This window comes from Balaenoptera borealis, assembly GCF_965194805.1.
Source record: "Balaenoptera borealis genome assembly, chromosome: 6".
Classification (NCBI taxonomy): domain Eukaryota; kingdom Metazoa; phylum Chordata; class Mammalia; order Artiodactyla; family Balaenopteridae; genus Balaenoptera; species Balaenoptera borealis.
This window is the reverse complement of record NC_138863.1, coordinates 8,890,575-8,911,873: the sequence shown is the minus strand read 5'-3', so window position 1 is coordinate 8,911,873 and position 21,299 is coordinate 8,890,575. Positions and strand designations below refer to the sequence as shown.

The 21,299-nt window shown below is 43.1% G+C and overlaps 1 protein-coding gene across 6 annotated transcripts in view; it reads left to right on the top strand.

Moving 5' to 3' along the window:
* LOC309630695 (nuclear autoantigen Sp-100-like) overlaps positions 1 to 21,299 on the top strand; it is a 106,300-nt gene extending 85,001 nt beyond the window's left edge. For 2 of the 6 annotated variants that reach the window (XM_082396228.1, XM_082396220.1), the window contains one exon: positions 79 to 1,684. In XM_082396228.1, coding sequence (XP_082252354.1) covers positions 79 to 117 — 39 coding nt within the window. In that variant the 3' untranslated portion in view covers positions 118 to 1,684. Of the gene's footprint in view, positions 1 to 6; positions 1,685 to 2,019; positions 2,253 to 21,206 lie in introns of those variants that run through there. The other 4 variants (XM_082396223.1, XM_082396214.1, XM_082396225.1 and 1 more) reach the window with 4 other exon arrangements.

Genomic DNA, 21,299 nt, shown 5'->3' with positions numbered 1-21,299 from the left:
TCCTAGGTCCCTGAGACCTTCATTGGGCTTAGGAGTCCTCAAGGACAAGGCATCCCTGCCCTCTGGATTTCCCCTTAGGCTGGGAACACTCTGCCCCTCAGAGAACTCACACAGTGAACCAGGGGGTCCCTGAAGTTCCAGAGCAGTGAGGTGGTGCCTGCATATTCATCTGGACAGCCTCCGCCTCGGCACAGAGCCTGCTGACGTCCATTGGCTTGCCCTATGGACTTTCTCCTCTGTGAATGCTTCCTGCAAGAGGAGCCTCAATGGTGGCTTGAACAGAGAAGAAAAATCTGGGTATTAAGGTGAGCATAACCACAGCTGACAGTTATCTTTTAAGGGGAGACGAGAAGTGGGTTGTTGTAAGTGGACACCGTGTTGGGGAGGACTCCATCCCTGCAGCATCGTAAGTACTGTCTAGCACGAGTTAATGTGCAGCATGTGACCATTGTTCAGGAGGTGATGGGCGGTGGAGAAGCGGCTCCACACCAGAGGTGATGTTCCAGTGGAAACTCTTTCTGTGAAATGTGCGGTTGGCAGACAGAACGAAAATCTTTGTATGTTCATGAGGAGTCCTACACAGAGCACAGAATGGGTCTTCTCAAACTGACAACCATAACTAAGGTGGCATCATGGCTCTGGCCCCAGGAAATTATATCCACATAGAACATCTGCCAAGGGCAAGCAAGCATCTGCAGCAGGAGCAACATGCCTGGAGTTAAGTGTTTCCCAGCCTTGTGAAGAGGAAAACAGCCTCCATAAGCAAAAGAACTTCACGTCACAAATCCTGGAAGTTAAAATCCCAAGTAACAAAAAAATGCTTAATGTGTTTCTCCCCAGCACAAATATTTAGAATGCTTTACAAATCCTCAATGTTTTAGTGGAGAAATAACTGTGACCTCTTTCAGATGTTTATCATTACTCTTTCCTTATGACCTTTTTGAAGAGTGCTAATAGTGGTCCACAATGTTCCACTGCCCCATCCCTTGCTAAGTGTCACTAGCTCTCATCTTTCTTACCTGCATGTCATGAGGTTCTTCCTTCCCAGCTGACCCCAAAGCAACCCATGGAAGGGGGAACAGGTTGTATTCATGTTATAATTTTCAAAAGAATTTACAACTCTCATACAAATATAAAACAAACACGTGTCAGTGGTTTTTAAAATTCATTTCATTAATGAGAGAACCAGAAAAATGTTTAAAACTAGTTCAAAAGAGATTTTGAAGAACTGAGATTTATGTCAAAGAAATGCTGAAATGAATTTGCTAATATATACAAAACTGGTTAATATCCTACTGGGACATAAACTCTCTGAGGTCATCTTTTCTACCAGAGAGTACTCAATTGCATCTCTCCCAGACAAAATTCATTTGTATGACTATGGATAAGAATTATTTACGAAGCTTTCAGATAAGAATCATTTATGTTATTATAGCTTTCTGCAAGTTAACTTCTACCTCTTAGAGTTATAAAATATTCAAGGCCGTAAAAGGTCAATCAAATTTGCATAGCCAGCACTGCATTAAAAGAATGCCCAGGTAATCTCTTCATTTTTCTTGACAATGTATGAAATAGAATGTGTAAGTTGATGTGTTAAGGAACTGGGGCATGATGGCCCCCAGTCTCTGGTTGTAAGCATTTTCCTCCTCCTTTGTTCAAATAAATGCCAAAGCCTGTTTATAAATTCCGAGCTAATAGGTTGTTTTTCCCCCATAACACTGTTTTTTTGCTCAGGTGTGTTTATGCTTCCTATGGGACCACATGAAGTCCCCACAGTCAGGCTGGCATCCTAGAGGGCTCAGCATAGTATAGCACAGAACAGCACCTGGATCTGGCCTTTCTGGAGACACATCAGGGTGGGCAAATGTTTTCTATACAGGACCAAAGAGTAAATATTTTAGGCTACGCCGGTCAGAAGGTCTCTGTAGCAACTACTCAGGTCTGACACAAAAATAGCCAGAGACAACACATAATGAATGGCATGACTGTGTTCTAATAAAACCTTATTTATAAAAACAGGTGGTGGGCTGGATTTGGCACATGGGCCGTCGTTTGTCAACCCAACCTCTGCTGGGGCTGCCATAACGAAACATCACCAACTAGATGGCTTAAATGACAGACATTTATTTTCTCACAGTCTCAGAGGCTGGAAGTCCACGATCAAGGTGCCAGCAAGTTTGGTTTCTGGTGAGAGCTCTCTTCCTGGCTTGTAGACAGCCACCTTCGCACTGTGTCTTCACATGGTCTTCCCTCTGTATAAACGTGGAGAGAAAGCAAGAGAGCTCTCTGGTGTCTCTTCCTCTTCTTATAAGGCCACTTGTCCTGTCAGATTAAGGTCCCACTCTTATGACCTCATTTAACTTTTATTGCCTCCTATCAGCCCTATATCCAAATACAGCCACACTGGGGATTAGGGTTCTAATATTTCAGTTCCGTCCATAACCCCTGGTATAGAGAACATAAGAGTTTTCATTCATTCACTCAGTAAATATTAGTCGTGATCCTAAGTGAGCCATCGCTAGGCAGACCCAGTCCCTGCCCTCGCCAAGCGCTGGTGTGGCAGAGGAGGCATAGTTTAAACAAAGGAATTCTAATAAAGTGCAATGGCAGAGATGGCAGGCCAAAAATCCTAGTCCAATGAGAAAATGCCACTTAACTTGAAGCATAAATGTTTATTAAGATGTTGAGTTTGAGGTCCCAGTGACATATCCAAATAGAGACATCATGTGGACAGGTAGATATATTGAGCTGAGAGCTCAGAAAGCACATCTTGGTTGAAGATATTTGAAGCCATCAAAGCATTGGGAGAGGTTGAAGTTGCCTAGGAGAGCAAGTGGGGCAAGATGAGTGTGAGTGTCTACACCAGCGGTCCTCAAACTTGAGCACCAGAGTCACGTGCAGGGCTTCTTAAAACACAGATTGCTAATCCCCACATCCAGAGGTTCTGACTCAGGAGGTCTGGGGTGGAGGCCAAAGAATTTGCATTTCTACCAAGTTCCCGAAGAAGAAGGTACATCTGGAGTATAGTCCCATTCTAGAAAAGGGGCTTTTAATTACAAGCTGAGTATAACCAGGAAAGATAACTCCTTGTACCTTCCAGAGGAATGAAAACATACTCGAAAAAAAGGCCAAGATCTGACACTTTGGTTTTGGAGTCAAGAAATAAACCCAGACTAAAAAAAAAAATTCACCATCATCATCTTCTTCATCATTTTCATCATCATGGATCCCAAGTACACTTCATTACATTAGTCATTGTGGACCATCTAATGCAGGGCAGTAAGTACCGTCCATCTCACAGACATAGGAAGCAAACTTATGGTTACCAAAGGGGATAGCAGGGTGGGGAGTTAAATTAGGAGTTTGGGATTAACAGATACATACCACTATATATAAAATAAACAACAAGGACCTACTGCATAGCACAGGGAACTATATTCAATATCTTGTAATAACCTATATTGGAAAAAATCTGAAAAAGAATATATATATATATATATCTGAATCACTTTGCTGTACACAACACAACATTGTAAATTAACTACACTTCAATTATAAAAATGATTTCAAATAAATAAATAAATACGTTCCATGATGCTGCTATCTCTTAGGCCTCCATGTAAATAATTTTTAAAGAAGCAACCTCAGTGGGTACTAATCAATGAAATAAAAGTTGTTACAGAACAAGAGATCTAAAGGTAGAAATTCTCTGTCCACTGGGCAATTCTAGCCCTTGATTGAATTTCTTTACCACTAAGGTGATCATGGCTTTTGTCATTGTCACTTCAGCCTGGAAAATAATTTGGCTGTAATGGCCCTTGGAAGAGAGAGAGATCTCAAAATTCAGTGAAAAGTTTTAAAAGCAAAGACTTTGGAGTCAGGCAGACCTGGGTTTGTGTTCTAGATCTGTAATTTACTTTCAGTGACCTAGGGCACATTACTTCCTATGTGTTTGTTTCTTTATATAATAATAAGAATAATTCTAGGGTTGTTCTAAGAATTAAATTTTAAAATATGTGAAAAGAGTAGACTTCCTGGTCTGTGGTATGTACTCAATAAATAATTATTTTTGTCATTGTTTCCATTTTCATTGTTTTTTAGAGAAGAAATGAAAAGTTGAAGAGTGTTTAATCAGCTCATAAAGTTGTCAAGGGGTTTTAATAGCTCACTCTAAAATGATAAAACCCAAGTTCTCCTAAACTTAGGGAGGAAGCTTAAGAGAGTTACACAGGAAGTTTAATGGCTTTATACTGTTGTGTAATGAACACCCGTCCCAAGAAAAGAACGCACTTATAAATCCCTTGCCACGGCAACCCAGGCTAACAATTCACAAAATGGGGAAGTGCAAAGGCAGCTAGCAGAGAATACTAAAGGCAGTCAGAGAACCATGCAAATAGGAAAAATAATAATAAAATTCCAAATCTATAAGTAACTGGCAACAGGTCTTTCTGCAGAGAGCACTGGGGCAAAGCACGCTCCCTCACAGTTGAAAAAGAGTTTGATTTCATTTGGAGCAGCTGCAGGTACAGAGACTGAGATGCTCCTGCCATCAGGTAACAGAGTCCCCAGTACAAGGAAGCAGCTACACAGGGCAGAACAGGACAGGACAATATCCGCATAGGACACACGGAGCAGAATTGAACTGGAGCAGGACCAAAGAGAAATCCAGGTGGAACCAGAGAAGGGACAATTCCAGAGCCCTGCTCAAGAGAGTTTTCACTCAAGAAGAAGAATCAGAAGTTCATCTTAGGGCTGTCCATATCCATTAATTCTTTGGTTGTCTTTCTGAAGTCTTGAGTTAAGAGAACCCTCCAGGTAAGATCTCAGACAGCCACGTTGACCAGAGACCATCAGACATTTGCAGTGAAAACTGTAGAATCAATGTGATCCCCAGGGTCTGCTTTTGCAATTGTCTTTCTCTATCCATTCACACTCTTTCTTCTTGTAAAAAAAAAAAAAAAAAAGCCTTTTAAAGTGAAGAAAAAATAACTTCAAAAGAGCCATTTTTGCCTTCTCAGATGTGCTGGGTTGTTGGAGAGGAGTGCGGGGATGGAAATCAGCGTAGCAACCCTGCCAACAAATTTAACCCTGCCCAGGATAAAAAGAAAAGTCACAGGGTTTCTTTTTGTGCACTCTGATCCTCAAAGATGCTAGAAACTGATGAGTAGAAAGATGTCCTTCAGGATGAGGGGACATATTCATGAGGTTTTAACTATGGAAGGATGGGCTCTAAGCTTAGTTTGGTGGCCCTGAAGAGAGATGAAGTGGAGGAAAACATTAACTTCCTAAAGAGGCAGGTGATGGAGAAGAAAGGAACCCAACCTTAACCCTGCAGGCTGGAGCCCTGCACAGAGGGACACACCGGAAGATGCTCCCAGGGTCAGGACCTGACCAAACGCCACTCTGCTGCTCAAACCTTCAGTAAATTTTGGTACAAGCAGCATCACAGGAGGTTTTCAACAAGGCAGTGCAGGAGACATACAGAATGCCCAGGGAAGAGAAAAAAGAGCAAAGACAGAAGATTAAAAGGCAGCAGGAAAAATATAAACCTTCCAAGAATATCCAGAGACCTACCTTTTATGGAATAACTAGCCAGTATTTATTGAGCACCACCTATGTGCCAGTTGCAGTACAGCTGGCTTGTACCAGCTGGTGAAAGCCAACGTGCGCATCTCTTCCCAACTCCGCATCCCGTGATGTCATGTTGGTAGCTTGAAACTGGCCATGGTGAGATTATTTGTACCATAGGCAAATGCTGCAAATCAGACTTCTGTTGTTTTTGGTTTTCTGGATTTTTTTTTTTTTTCAGAGAGTTGGTTTACCAGTATACCATTGGCCAACCACTATTTTTTAGAATACAGCAATGAGCAAAACCATCAAGGTCATAACCCTTACAGAGCACATGTTCTAGGAGATGAAAATCAAAGAATTAATTAATCGATTAACAAGCTATTTTCAGATGGTGAATGAGCACGCTGAGGAAAATAAGGTAGAGTGATTTGATAGGCTGTGGGAGTTGAGAAAGCTTCTGTTAGGAGGGAACACTTGAGAACTGTGACTTAAATTTTCACGTGCAAAATCATCCAGACACAGTGGAGTCATCCATGGAGCGAACGGCTCTGATACACCTTCGGTTCCTTTTTGGCACATGTTATAGTGTCTACATGGGACTGTCATATGTAATACTCTACTATCTTGCCTAGAAAATTACCAAGGATGTTTCACTTGTGCCCCAGCTAAGGCTACACCTCCCACTGGCACACTGGACCCCATTCCTTCTTACCGACTCAAGGGCATCTCTTTTGCAATTCTACCCTCCACCTACTGTATCATCAGGTTTCTCACTATATTGGGTCTTTCCCAGCAGCAGAGAAACACACTATTATTTCTCTCATCCTAAAAACCCCTTTTCCTCTCCCATTAGCTTCTCCAGCCACTGCCCAATTTCTCTCTTTGCCTTTACAACAAAATGCTCCAAAGAGAGGTGTCTATTCACTTTCTCCAGTTCCTTTTCTCCCTTCTCTCTTGAACCAATGCAGTAGGGCTCTTACTCCCATCACTTGCTAACATGGCTCTTGTCAAGGTCATGAGCCAACTTTACGCTGCTGAATCCAACAGTCAACTTTCATCCCTAATCTGGAAGCGTTTGAAAAAACCAAAAACAGGCCACTCCCTCCCTCTTACACTTGCTCTTGGCTTCTGGGACTTGACCCTCTCCTGGACTTCCTCCAGGACTGCTTTTTCCTAGGCTCTTGCTGGTTCCTCTCCATCTCCCTGGCCTCTGAATGAGGACATACCCCATGGCTCAATTCTTGGACTTGGTCTCTTTCCTAATTATCCTTCAGAAATCTCATCCAGCCTCACAGCTTTTGATACCATCTCTGAGCTAATGATTTTCAAATGTATCACCTAGCCAGATCTCCCACCTGAGCTTGTTTGAATATCCATTTGCCTATTTAACATCTCCTCCTGGAGCTAGAATGATCCTTTAGAGGGTGAGTCAGATGTTGTCACTCCTTTGCTTAAAATCCTCCAGGCATTGTTACCTTGCTCAGGGTAAAAGCCAAAGTCATCAAACCAGTCTACAGCGCCCCCTCCCTGTACTTCTGTGACTGCCCTAGATTCATTCTGAGACCTGCTTTCGTCATAAGAGGTTTTGCAGGGAGTAGGGGAACCCATGGTCCCGTACTAGTTCAGGTTACGCCAGAGACAGGTGAAGGAAACCAGACTCTGTCCCCCAAATATGCCTCTTTGCCATAAAAATTAGTTTGAGCTGAAGGCAACCAACAATCAATTTTATAATCCACTACGTCACTCTTTACATGCATTCCTTTGGCAAGCATTAGGAAGGATGACAATAGCAGAGTTTGAGAAACAACTTGTAAAGTTGAATATTGGCATACCCTTGTTAGAATTCTATGCCTAGGTATATAGCCAAAAGAACCTCTTGCACATGTGAAGAGCCAATATGTACAATAATATTTTTAGCAACATTGGTCTTAATAGCAAAAGCTATAAACAACTCAAATGTCCATGGTCAGGAGAACAGATAAATAAATTAAGGTACACAATGAAATATTATACAGCTGTGAAAATAAATTTTTCATTTACTCATTTAACAACAACAACAAAAAAAAGCAGCAAACACAGAAAAAGCTCTCTCCACCCTCCGCTTTTCTGCCTGAAGACGGGATATAAGTTCTCCCTGTGCTGGAGACACACTCTTATCAGCACCAGAGGAATCTGCAAACAAACCCTACACTATCAGCTGCCTCCCATATGTTTACCTTTTCAGTTTGCCGCCCTGGGAAGCCTGAAACTGCTTTCCTCTGTCCTGTCATTTCTCTGCAGGTTTTTGTTCTTTGTTGAAGATGCAAATAAGCCAGCATTGTGAGCCTTCACTTTGAGTTACTTTTCCTGGAGGTTTCTCCCACATATGAGCTTTGAATTGGATTTCTATCATTTTCATTCAGAAGAATCCTAGCCAATATCCCCATGTCTTGCTGCCTCAGATCAGACCAAACTACCTGACTCCCTGCAGACCCTTCCTTCAATGCAGCCAAAGAATGGTTACATGTGATTCCCCTTTTGGGGCACTGGTTGGTGGTCAGGGCCCTTGGTGAGGCAGGGGGCGGGGGGAGGGCAGTGGAGAAGGGAAGAGGTAGGGAACTGTGCTATGTCATCTTAGTCTTCAATTTAAAGCCTGACAATGAATGAACAAGGATTTCTATGTGTGGTTCAGCCCGACCTCTCAGATTCTGCTTTGGGGATCGGGGTTTGAGTCCCATCAACAGTAAAGTGGGACTTGGTTTCCTCTCCCATTGTTCCTTGGGCATGGACCCCATGTGGGGATCTCATGAAGGATGAAGGCGTCAGTGGTCTGGGAGCAGGATTTACCTGCTTCTAGGTGCCCTGGGCAAAGACCAAGTCAATGCTATCTAGCAGCACACACCTTAACCATTAAGTGCCATGCAAGTGTTAGCTGGTCATTATTATTATCATAATCATGAGCATCAAACTCTAATGTCTTAAATTAAGTGAATAACATCTTATGGAAAAATACAGTTTTCCACATTCCTAGTCACTGGGATGCAGCAGCAGACAAAAACAAAGACATAAAAATCACTGAGGGCTTCCCTGGTGGCGCAGTGGTTGAGAATCTGCCTGTCAATGCAGGGGACACGGGTTCGAGCCCTGGTCTGGGAAGATCCCACATGCTGCGGAGCAACTAGGCCCGTGAGCCACAACTACTGAGCCTGCACGTCTGGAGCCTGTGCTCCGCAACAAGAGAGGCCGCGATAGTGAGAGGCCCGCGCACCACGATGAAGAGTGGCCCCCGCTTGCCGCAACTGGAGAAAGCCCTCGCACAGAAAAGAAGACCCAGCACAGCCAAAAATAAATAAATTAATTAATTAATTTTTTTAAAAAAAGTGTTAAAAAAAAAAATCACAGAGCTTACATTCAAGTGGGAAGAGGCAGAAAATAAATAAAACCAATCAGCATGTCAAGTGGTGCTAAGTAGAGAGAAATAAAGGAAAGTAAGGGAAACAGGAAGTAAGGGGAGGTCAAGGAGCTTCGGCTGTTTCACAGAATGTACGGGCTAGCATTCCTGTTAAGGTAACATCTGAGCGGAGCCCAGAGGGAAGCAAGCAAATAAGCGGTGTGAACACGCGGGGCTTGGGTGTAAAGGCCCCGCGGTGAAGACTGATGCGTCTGGTGGGCAGTGGGAAGGGGAGCTGGTGAGATGGCCTCAGATAGGAGGCAGATAGACAGACGGCAGAGGGCCTAGGAGGCTATTTTAGGGCTTTGCTTTAACATGAAATTGATGGAATTTGTTGGAGGGTTTTAAGTTGAAAAGTTTCGTGTTCTGTATCATATTCATGTGAAGCAAATTTTCCTTTCACCTCCGGAAACTCTTCTACCTCCCCCTCTTACATTTCTCATTTCCTCTTTCTCTCCAGCTTTTTCTTGGCTTTCTTTCCTTCCCTCTGTCTCTCCTTCCCCAGGGTGGTTCACTCCTTCCCAGCTCCTCCATGCCTCCCTTCAACCTCAGCCTCTCTTGCTCCCATTGAACTTCCTTCTGCTAAACACCCCATAAGCCCGTCTGCAGGCCTCTACCATCGCCCTTATTGGTTTCTCTGGCTTCTCCCTTGGGCTGGATCTCTCCCAGTCATCCCTACTCTTTTCCTCTGCCATTGTTTACCATGTAGAGGCTCCGAGCCAGGGCCCTCATCGGCCTACACAGCAGTGAGCCTTCTGAAATACAACTCTGTCTCTGACATTTTGGACAAAAAGGTATCCTACCAGAAAAAAGAATGCCAGATATAAACTCCTTATGCCAAATGCATTAAGTGTCTCATGCACTTTGCAAGTTTGAGCCATGTCATTAGCATGATCCTGGGGATCACAACACAGGGAAAAGGCAATGGCACCTGCAAGGGGTCCAGAGGGCATGAGTTCTCTGATGCCATCACACCCAGCCTGTCCCAGGCCCTGCACCAGGAAGAAGCCCGCTTCTTGCAGAAATTGCTACAAGCAGAGGAAGGACCAGAGACTACAGCCCTTCAGCCCTCCAAGTTGGGAAAATTGTGCACTGAAATTTATAAGCAGTTCTCCATATCCCAGGAAGTAAGGTCTGAACACACTTTTGGACCAGGCCTGTCCTCTGGTCTGGGAAAACCTACCTCCATGGTCACTGAAGTAGGCAGAATTTTGGCCCCCATGACCTTTATGCTCTAATGTCACAACCACAATTATTTTGCCTTATAAGGCAAAAGGGAATTTGTAGATGTAATTAAGGCTATTAATCAACTGACCTTAAAATAGGGAGATTATCCTGGATTATCCAGGTGGGCCCAATGTGGTTACATGAGCCCTTGAAAGCAGAAGAGGAAGTCAGAGATATTTGGAACTTGAGAAAGACTCAACACACCACTGTTGGCTTTGAAGATAGAGAAAGAGCCACAAGTCAAGGAATGCAGGTGGCTTCTGGAAGCTGAGAACCACCTCCAGCTGACAGCCAGTGAGGACATGGGGACCTCAGCCTTGCAATGACGACTTGGGTGGAGGTTGGGAGGGCGAGGTTGCACCTCCTCTCCCGTTCGCCCATCTTTGTTTCTTCCCCCCAAATCGATCCATTGATCAATCGATCTACCTATCTATCAGTCTATCTATCGATCACTCTCTTAGGATGAGAACCCTTCTCAGGAGATCGACCCTCTTGACACATTTCGAAGTGGACAGGACAGTGTGTGGTGAAAGATACCTACAAGGTTCTACTGCAGACCTCTAGGACTTAGTATTCATCTAATTAGTCACTGAAACCTTACGCCCCTGGATTAGGAACTGCTGGTTGGCCCCTCTCCACAAGGAGCTGCATTCTGCCCACAGCCTGAATGAGGCTGGAAGCAGATTCTTCCCAGAGCCACCCAATAAGAATGCAGCTGGCCAATACCCTGATTTCAGTCTTATAAGACCCTGAGCAGAGGACCCTGCTGAGCCCAGCTGAGACTTCTGACCAACAGAACTCTGAGATAAAAACTAGTGTTGTTTTAAGCCATTAAATGTGTGGTGGTTTGTTACAGCAGCGACAGGAGACTAACACAGCCCCTCTGATTAGACCGCTGTAAACAGGAGATATTTGCCTCACCTCCACAGTAATGTTCCTTCTAGAGAGGCCTTTCTTTGCCAACTATAGGTTGGGTCGACTCTGCACCAAAGCTCAACAGGAAAATCCTCTCCCACCCTGTTTACTCTTGGAGAATTGATCAAGATATTCTTCTACTTCTCCCTTCCTTAAAATATTATATGTGGGGTGGGGGGCAATGTAATTTAAACTTTCCATCAGTTCTAGTGTTGTTGAGGCCAGAAGCCTGATGTCTTAGGGTTCTCCAGAGAAATAGAACCAATAGAATATGCATGTGTGTGTGTGTGTGTGTGTGTGTGTGTGTGTGTCTACAGAGAGAGAGAGAGAGAGATTTCAAGGAATTACTCATGCAATTATGGAGCTGGCAAGTCCGAAATCTGGAAGGTGGGCCGGCAGCCTGAAGACTCAAGGAAGAGCCAATGTTGTAGTTCAAGTTCAAAGGCCGTCTTTTGGCAGAATTCCTTCTTCCTTGAGAGAGGTCAGTCTTTTGTGTTATTCAGGCCTTCAACTGATTGGATGAGGCCCACCCACGTTATAGGTAATACTATGCAGCAGTATAAAGAATGGGATGGATCTATATGTGTGGATATGGAAATTGTCCTAAGATACATTACTAAGCAATGAAAGCAGAGTACACAACAGTGTTATTGCACAATCCAATGTGTGGTGTTTAAAGAATTCACATGTACTAAATTGTACATAACCACTATGGAAGAACTTTTTTACTTTACACACTTTTGCAATTCTCATTTTTAACCACGTGAATGTAATACTTTTGTTTTTTAAAAGCTTATTTTTTAATGAGGAAAATGATGTGACAGTATAAAACCACTGACATGGAATAATATTACTAAGTGAAAAAAGATTACAAAACTGTATGTATATGATAATCACATTTCTTTCTTCACACATCTGTAATTATTTCCAAATGTATTTTTGTGCATTTAAAAAAAAAATAAAAAGTCTGGAAGAATTTGGCCAAAATGTTAATTGTAGAAATCCCCAGCGGAAATTATTTTTACATTTGTTTCTTCAAAGTTTCTAGTTTTCTACAAAGGATGTCTTAACCTTAGCACCACTGACATTCGGGGCCAGACAATTCTTTATTGTGGAGGCTGTCCTGCATCTTGTAGGATGTTTAGCAGCAACCCTGGCCTCTACCCACTAGATGCCAGTAGCACCTCCCAATTGTGACAACCAAAATGTCTCCAGACATTGCCAAAAGTCCCCTAGGGAGCAAGAGTACACCCCCGACCCACCCACAGACCCTGTTCTACAGTAAACGTGATTTATTTATGTAATTAAAAAGTTAAATAGATTGGACAGAAACATAGATGATGGGTTGATGATAGATAGATAGATAGATAGATAGATAGATAGATAGATAGATGATAGATAGATGATAGATAGATAGATGATAGATAGATAGATAGATAGATAGATAGATAGATAGATAGATGATAGATATGAGAGAGAAACAGTGGGACATATACAAGATATTCAAAGTAACCACTGGGAAGCAGATCAGTTAAGAAGCTCTTGGGATGTGAGCAGCTGAAGAGATCACTCCACTGAGATTTTCTTCTGACCTTTTTCTAGGTCCCTCTCAGAGACAAATAAAGACAGTGACCATTCCCCAAACTCACCAGAAGGTACTTATCAAAATGAGTAAGGGGCCGCAACACCATTCTTTGGGGGCTCTGCCTATATTCTAATGATATTGCCAAGATAAAAATATTTTTGATACTGCTCTTTGGAATTTATCTTCAAGAGTAGATAGCATGTGCTTCTGAATAACTTCAGAGAGGGTTAGTATTTCTTCTTTTTTCTTTTTTTAAGTGAAACTGCTTATAAGAAATAGACAAATTTAATTTTGGATTCAAGTGTGATGAGTAAGTATGATCAAATTAAATAATTTTGTGTAAGAATAAGCTGTGAGAATAGTTTTAAGTAGATATTTGTTGTTATTATGAGTTGCATTGTGTCCCCAAAAAAGATATGTTGAAGTCCTAATCCCCAGTGTCTCAGAAGGTGACCTTACTTGGAAATAGGGTCATTGCAAATTAGTTAAAATGTCATACATTAGGGCTTCCCTGGTGGCGCAGGGGTTAAGAATCCACCTGCCAGTGCAGGGGACACGGGTTCGAGCCCTGGTCCGGGAAGATGCCGCATGCCGCGGAGCAGCTAAGCCCGTGCGCCACAACTACTGAGCCTGCGCTCTAGAGCCCGCGAGCCACAACGACTGAAGCCTGCGTGCCTAGAGCCCGTGCTCCGCAACAAGAGAAGCCACCACAGTGAGAAGCCCGCGCACCGCAACAAAGAGTAGCCCCCCACTCGCCACAAGTAGAGGAAGCCCGCGTGCAGCAACAAAGACCCAACGCAGCCAAAAATAAACAAATAAATTAATTAATTTTTTAAAAAATGTCATACATTAGTAGGGTGGGCTTTTAATCCAATCTGACTGGTGTCTTTGTAAGAGAAGAGAACGTCTTGTGAACACAGAAACACACAGAGAGAAAAAAACATGAAGACGCAAGGGGAGAAGACAGCCATGTGACTACAAGCCAAAGAGTGCCAAGGGTTGCCGGAGAACACCAAAAGCTAGAAGCGGCAGGGAAGGATCTCCCCTACAGCTGTTAGATAGCATGGCTCTGCCAACATCTTGATTTCAGACTTCTGGTTTCCAAAACTGTGAGACAATAAATTTCTGTTTTTGTAAGCCACCCAGTTTTGGGTACTTTGTTATAGTAGCCCTAGGAAACTAACACAGTTGTCTACTCAGCATCCGTTCCCTTCTTTCTAACAATGCCCAGACCTTCATTTGTGTACTTACCCCTTCTGCACACCGACCATGTACTACAGAGGAAGTGATCTACCTCCAGTTCCAGGTTGGACCCTGATAGGCTTAGACAATCAGCATCTTCCATTCCCTCACCCGTAAGTCATTGGTGCAGGGTTGGACATGTATCTGAAACTGGGCCAATCACAGTGACCCTAAGGACCCTCACTTAGAATAGTGGACAGAGGGATCTCTGGAGAAGGATGTAAACTGCTAGATGTGAAGCCTAAATTGCACCTGGCAACAGCCATCTTCAGATGCAGCCCACAGGGTGAACAACAGAGCAGAGAACCCAAAGCCCCTGAGTCTTCGGAAATATCTTTAAACCACAAGATCTGTCTACGTTGAAACACTCCAATCTTATAATTTAGAAGCTTTATAGTTTAAGCCAGTGTGACTTGGATTTTGCATTCCTTGCAACCCAAAGCTTCTAGCTGACAAGCTGGCATCACAAGGCAGTATGTGCCACCTCAAGCCAGCAAGAGGGGCTTTAAAGAGAAACCTTTGGAAAGCTAGACATGAAAAACAGAGGGCTGGAACCACATCCACAAAATCTAAAGATTGGAGGCTGTGGCTGAACTCCTCCTGTGAGTTGTAGGAAGCTGGCAGCTTGTAGGAAGAGACCTGGCTGTAGTGGGAATGGGAATGGCTGCACTTTGAGAGCCTGACAGGACAAGGATGGATGTGCGTCTCCCACCGGCCAGGGATGGACTTGCTGAAGGGAGCCGGACCAGGTCTTCCTGTGAGAGAGTCTGCCCGCAAGAACCACACGGGAGTACGGCAGGGGAATGAATCAGAAAGCAGAAGGGGGAGGCTGCCACTGATAATCAGGTGGCCAGCAGGTGGAGCCATTGCCCACTTCAAGGGAACTGCAGGTGCAAGATACCCAGCAAAGGTAGAATCCCTGAAGAGCCCCCCCAAAAAAACTTCCTGGGAAAATAATCCAGCAACTGGGCATCTACCCCATGCAGAGAACACCAGAGCCCAATTACAACGGAACTAGTCAAGCAAAGCCTTTCCTGCCCCTTCCCTCTCCTCCCCTACTCACTTCAGCCCTGCAGAAACCAAAAAGAGCAGGTAGTAAAGGAGGAAAAAGATTGAGTCAGAAAGAAAAACCATCAGATCATTTTTCTGCTGGTGTTCAGACTATGGCAGCCCCCAGCTAATGTCAGGGCAAGGATTTAAGTACAATAAAGTATCGAATATTAGAGCAGATGAGACTTTAAGAGGAGTCTTTTCTTGTGATTAAAAAGGCCTGGAAAAACTATGGGACCTCCTCGGATTTTAACCAGTTTTAGTGGACACTGCCATGCCCATATCCCTTGGAATTAACCCTACGCAGGAAGGCTGTGTGTTGCCAATACCTGCTGCTCTGGCTGAGGGCTTTTATCTGACAGGGCACACATCCGAGCCTTGAGCAAGGCAAACCAGAAGTGCTGCAGAACTCATGTACCTGGAAGCAGTCTGCAGTCAGGGAGGGACAGGAGGCTGTTGGTTAAGTACCACAGCTTCCTGGCCCCCCAGCTGGGATGGCTCAGTGATACCTGGCCTGAAAATTCACCCCTCATTGGCTCATTTCCTTTCTTATCTCACCTCCTACCTGTGTGTCCTAGGACATTTGATTGCACTCCAATTCTGTCTCAGAGTCTGTTTCTGGGGAGACGCAAACCAAGACACCAGGAAAAGATAAGATGATTTCAAAGAGTGGGTTTGAGTTGTCATGAGGGGAGCAAATGGCATCTTGCAGCTTATTCATTCAACACATCAGTCACACTGGCGTTCTGGTGTTACTCATAACTGAGTTTCCTGTCTAAAACCTGGGGACAGGAGGCAGTGGGGGTCCTCCATTCTCTTCTGCATGCTCATCACATCTTGAAACGGAATCTGAATAGAGTCAGATACTCATCACACCACTCTTCTGACTTCTTCCTGCCTACTGAACCTTCTACTTCCTCTTATGATGACCTCAGAATGGGACGAACTGTGCATGGGGGGCAGGGCTCACAGGATGCGCAGTTCGTCAAGTTGACTGGTCTATGTCAGGGGTGCTAGCTCTCATCAGCCCAATAGCCTTACTTACTTCGCTTTTTCATTTTCTTGTTAAAGTGTAATTTACTCACAGTAAAATGTAATCATTTTCATGTACAATTTGGACACTTCTTTTCTGCTTTTTAAACAAATTTGATTGTCGACTATAATTCAATGATTAGAAGAGCATAAAACATATAGTTGCTTGAATTGTCCCAAAGTGAACAAACTTTTAACGAACTCGTACAATTGTATACCCCACCACCGAGGTCAACACATGCCATCACACTTATTTATTTTCAACTTTCACCTTTAGGACTATGATCCATCTCAAATTAATTAATTTATTGTGTGAGGTAAGGGTCAGGATTAATTTTTTCCATATGAATGTTCAATTGACCCACATCATTTGTCGAAAAAAAAATCTTTCTTTACTTATTTGCCATAGAGCTTTTGCCATAAATCCAGGAACCATATATGTGAGGACAGTTTCTTGACTCTCTTTTCTATTCCCTCAGTCTATTTTTCTATTCTTGTACAATCACCAGACTGTCTTAATTACTGTAGCCTTAGAGTAAATCTTGATATCAGATAGTATAAGTCTTCCAGCTTTGTTTTTATTCAGAACTGCCTTGGCTATTCTAAATTATTTGGATGTCCTTATAAATTTCAGAATCATCTCTCAATTACCATTAAATAACCAGCTAGGATTTTTACTGGGATTGTCCTGAATCTATAGGTAGATTTAGGAAGAACTGACATATTTAGTTTTGAACATTTGGTCTTCTAATCCGTAACCAAGGTATAGATCTTCACTTATTTTGTCCTTCTTTAAATTCTCTAAGTAATGTTCAGTGTATTTACTCTAGAAATCTTAAATAACTTTCATTAGATTTTCTTCCTGGCTATTTGATATTTTCTGAAACTTTCTTAAGGCCAGGACTAGAGTAAGGCAAGAGACAAGAGGAGAATGAATGCTTCCTTAAATTTTTAAAAATTATTTATTTATTTATTTTATTGAAGAATAGTTGGTTTACAATGTTTCAGGTGTACAACAAAGTGATTCAGTTTTATATATACATATATATATTCTTTTTCAGATTATTTTCCATTATAGGTTATTACAAGATATTGAATATAGTTTTCTGTGCTATACAGTAGGTCCTTGTTTATCTATTTTATATATAATAGCGTGTGTATGTTAATCCCCCTCCCTCAATGCTTCCTTAAATTTTGCACCCTAGATCCTGCTCTAACCACCATAGTCCCAGCCCTGGCTGTTCTACGTGATACTTAATTAGAATTTTTATTTCTACTAAGTTGTTTCTAATATGTTAAAAATTCATTTGAATCTTGGATACAAGACTTTGTGTCCAGCAAGCTTTGTAGCCCCAACTCTTAACTCCCAGAGAGGAGAATAGGGCATCCATGGCTTGACTCGTGTCTATTAAAGCTCAGCGATATGCATTCAGAAGGGGCCGCCCCACAGACTGGAAAAGAATGGAGTGTCTGCCTTTTTAGGCATCTGTGGGCTGTCCTCCAAAGCTCTCTATTGCATCCCTCCACTTCAGAGTCACGTACCAGGCTCCCAGTACATCATGGGCAGCTGGGAATCCAGGAAGTAGAACCAGAACTCAGAGCCAGGTAAACAACTGTGGGAGGGCAAGCACCAGAAGAAGCCCAGCTTCTGGAAGTCCACGAAAGCCAGGAGTCTGTCCCCCGTCTCCCTATCTACCACCTCTTTATTTTCCCACACCTAGTGCCCATTATAAATGGGATAAGGGGTGATTCACAAAACTGCCTACAATGTGGCCAGATGAAATTAACATTTAAGGACATTGAAGGGAAAATGGGGACATGGACATAAACTGAAATCAGGGAGGGATGAGCAAAACTGTAGGCAAAAAACCAGGTCAGAATCAGGGAGAGTCAAAGGCAGTGCCAGGGCCAGAACCAGACAGAGACTTTAGAGCAGACCCAAGGCTCTGTCTTACAACTTAGAGAGTCAGAATTTATTTTGACACCATCATCCCTTACCTGGATGACTACATTAGCCTCCTATCTGTTCTCCCAGCTTCTAACTCTGCCCTCTCCCCACAACCTACTGTCAAAATAGTAACCACAGTGATCTTTTGAAAACACAAGTCAGCCCCATAATGGGGGGGAAATATCTACAAGTCATATATGTGATAGGGTCTAGGATCCAGAATATTTAAAGAAGTCTTACAACTTATCAATAAAAAGGACAAATAACCCAATTTTTAAGTGGGCGAAGGATTTGAATAGACTTTTCTCCAAAAAAAAATATGCAAATGGTCAATAAATGCATGAAACGTTGCTCAACATCATTAGCCATCAGGGAAATGTAAAGCAAAACCACAGTGGAACACCACTTCACACCCATTAGGAGGACTGTAATCAAAAAGACACACAAGAACAAGTATTGGTGTGGGTGTAAAGAAACTGGAACACTCATACTTTGCTGGTGGGAACTTAAAAGTGTGCAATTGTTTGGGGAAACAGTTCAAAAGTTACCATAGAGTTATCACATGACCCCCAAATCCTATTCAGAGGTATATACTCAAGATCACTGGAATACTATGAGGCAGTTAAAGTGAAAAAAGCTACTGCTATGTGCAAAAACATGGATGAATCTCACCAATGTACCGTTGCATCAAAGAGACAAGGACAAATGGGTACAAACTGTATAATTCCGTTTATACAAAGGTCAAAAACAGGCAAAACTAATTATTTTGGCTCATACCAAAAGTATTAGCCCTTGGGCCTTGGGAATGGCAAGAATCAGAGCCTCCATCACCACTTGGGCTCTGGAGCTTTCTTTGTCTCTTGTCTCATCCTCTACTGGGGAGTCAGCTTCGGTCTCTCCAAATGTCTTTCTCTACAGTGCAGAAACCATGACCCCTGGTCAACTCTGGACACACGTATTTCCAACTCCCTCACCTGGAACAAGACCTCTCTTCCCTTACTTCCCATTCAAAAAATGCTAGGGAAGACTTCTAATTAGCCAGAGATTATATTTGCTGACCCCTGGCTAGGCCAGCAAACAATAGCATAGGCAGCTCCTACGAGAACCCAGTGGTTGGAGTTGGGGAGTGGGAAGAGGTCTCTCTCGAAGGGATTGTGATAGACACACAATTTCATAAATGTTCATGCCATTCAGGCCTCACCTTACCTGGGATTCACTCAACTGATGACTCTGTCCTTTCCAGACCAATAGTTTATGCCTTGTCCTCTCCTGGGTTAGTCCACACACACTAAGATGCCTCAAGTCTTACAGGCAGCTGGGGAAACACTCCCGGGTATACCCAAGGTGAACTGCCACTCCTTTCTGTTGCTGGCACTAACCCCTCTAGGTGCCCAGTGGCATTCTCTACCTTCAAGAAATCTATAAACCGAACCCTAGCCATGCTTGCCTAGTCAATTTGGCAATACCTACTAAATTTTAAATGTTTATACCTTTGATCTAGCATTTCTGTTTCTAGAAATATTACATCCTATACGCATAGAAACCCTCTCACAGGTATACAAAAACATGTGCAAGGATATCCACTGCAGTATTGTTCATATAAAGGAAAAATTGTGTTGGAAAGGGTTGAATTCCAAATATCCATCAACAGGAAACTCATTAAATAAGTGATTATTCATAGACATGATGGAACACTCTACAATTGTTTAAAAAATGAGATCCTAGTACTGAAAGAAGTTCTATATTAAGTCAAAAAGCAAATTGCAAAACAATATCTATGGTACAATGATAAAAAAAAAAAGAAAAAGGTAATAATAATAATAATACTATCTGTGTTAGTAGGTGCAGAGAAGAAAAATCTGAGCAATATACACCAAAGTATTAACAATAGTTTTCTGGCACTGAGGGGAGGGGGGAAGGGAGGTGAAGATTTATGAGGGACTTTCCTCTTTCAAAGTATATATCTCGGTAATAGCTGAATTTTTCAAAGAAACGTAAACATACAACAATGATTTGTTTTTTAAGAAAGGGCCTTGGAAGTTTGGGAGAGCGTGACAGATGTTGTTTGATTGCCTTTCAGACAGATGTCTTGCGTTCACAAGGTTGTTTAAGAATTCAGACTTATCTCCTTGCTCACTGACCCATAACACAACAGACTAAATGTACGACATGGGAAAATTCTCTGGGACAAAAGAGCTTATTCAAGCAGACCTAACAGCCATGAGCTATCTCATAATCGGCAGAGAGACAGACTACGTTGTGCCTGTGCTGGGAGTGGGGAGAGGCCCGGTTGGGACTGCCACGGGCTGGGAAGGCGACTAACCCTTTTCTCCCAATAGCAGCTCCAGTGGCCTTGGCTTTGCTGTAAACAGGGCTGGGGGTGCCTGGTCTGGTCTGACTGTTGGGGAGCCTGGACAGGAGGCCACAGGAGGAGGGTCAGGAAGCTGCTGCAGGGAGTAAGGAAGCCATGCACTTCAGAGGGCTTCAGAGCTGGAGCAACCACAGAGAAAATGCAGAGGGGGAGAGGCACCTTTGGACGATGGGGAAATTGCATACCATTGAAAAGCAGGCCTATGTTAGGGACACTGGTGTAGAACCTGCATCCTGAGCTTTTCTGGCATGGGCAGATCACCTCTGAATCAGATGACAGTAATAATAAATCCCTGATTTACAAGCCACCTTCTACTTTTCCAATTATGTTGCCATCTAATCCTTATCTCATTTGATCATCACAGTGTTGGAGGGAGGGAGGCAAAGCAACTCTCGTCGGTGTGCACGAAGAAAGCAAGGCTCCCACTCATGGTGTCCAGCTCCCTCATCCCTCCCAGAACCCATCTGCCTCTACAGGTCACCATAAGCTCCTTTCGGTCTGAGTCACAGTTTAGACTCAAGTGGACCCTCTACCACATATTTTATAGCTATTTTAGGGCATGATTTTGTGTTATAGCCTCTTTGTGGAAGTAGCTGGCAAAGAACTATTTCCATATCTCCTTAGATACAGACAGGCTTGGCCACTGCCCCTTCCTTCTGGGAGGCAGCTGGGTGGGCTGGGCACTGGTTTCCCACCAGTTTTAATTCTATTAAAGCTCATCAGAAATTTGCATTTCACCAGGAATGCTGATTTCTTTCCAGAAGGAAATTGCTAATTGCATCACACAAAAAAATTTCTGTCCTGGACCAGTTTGGGGACACTTTTTCTTTTACAGATTGTTGGCATCACGCCAGGTGCTGAAGAAAGAGGCAAATGTGTTTGCACAGGAAGATGGGGCGCTGACTCCTCCTAACCCCAGGTTTGTCCA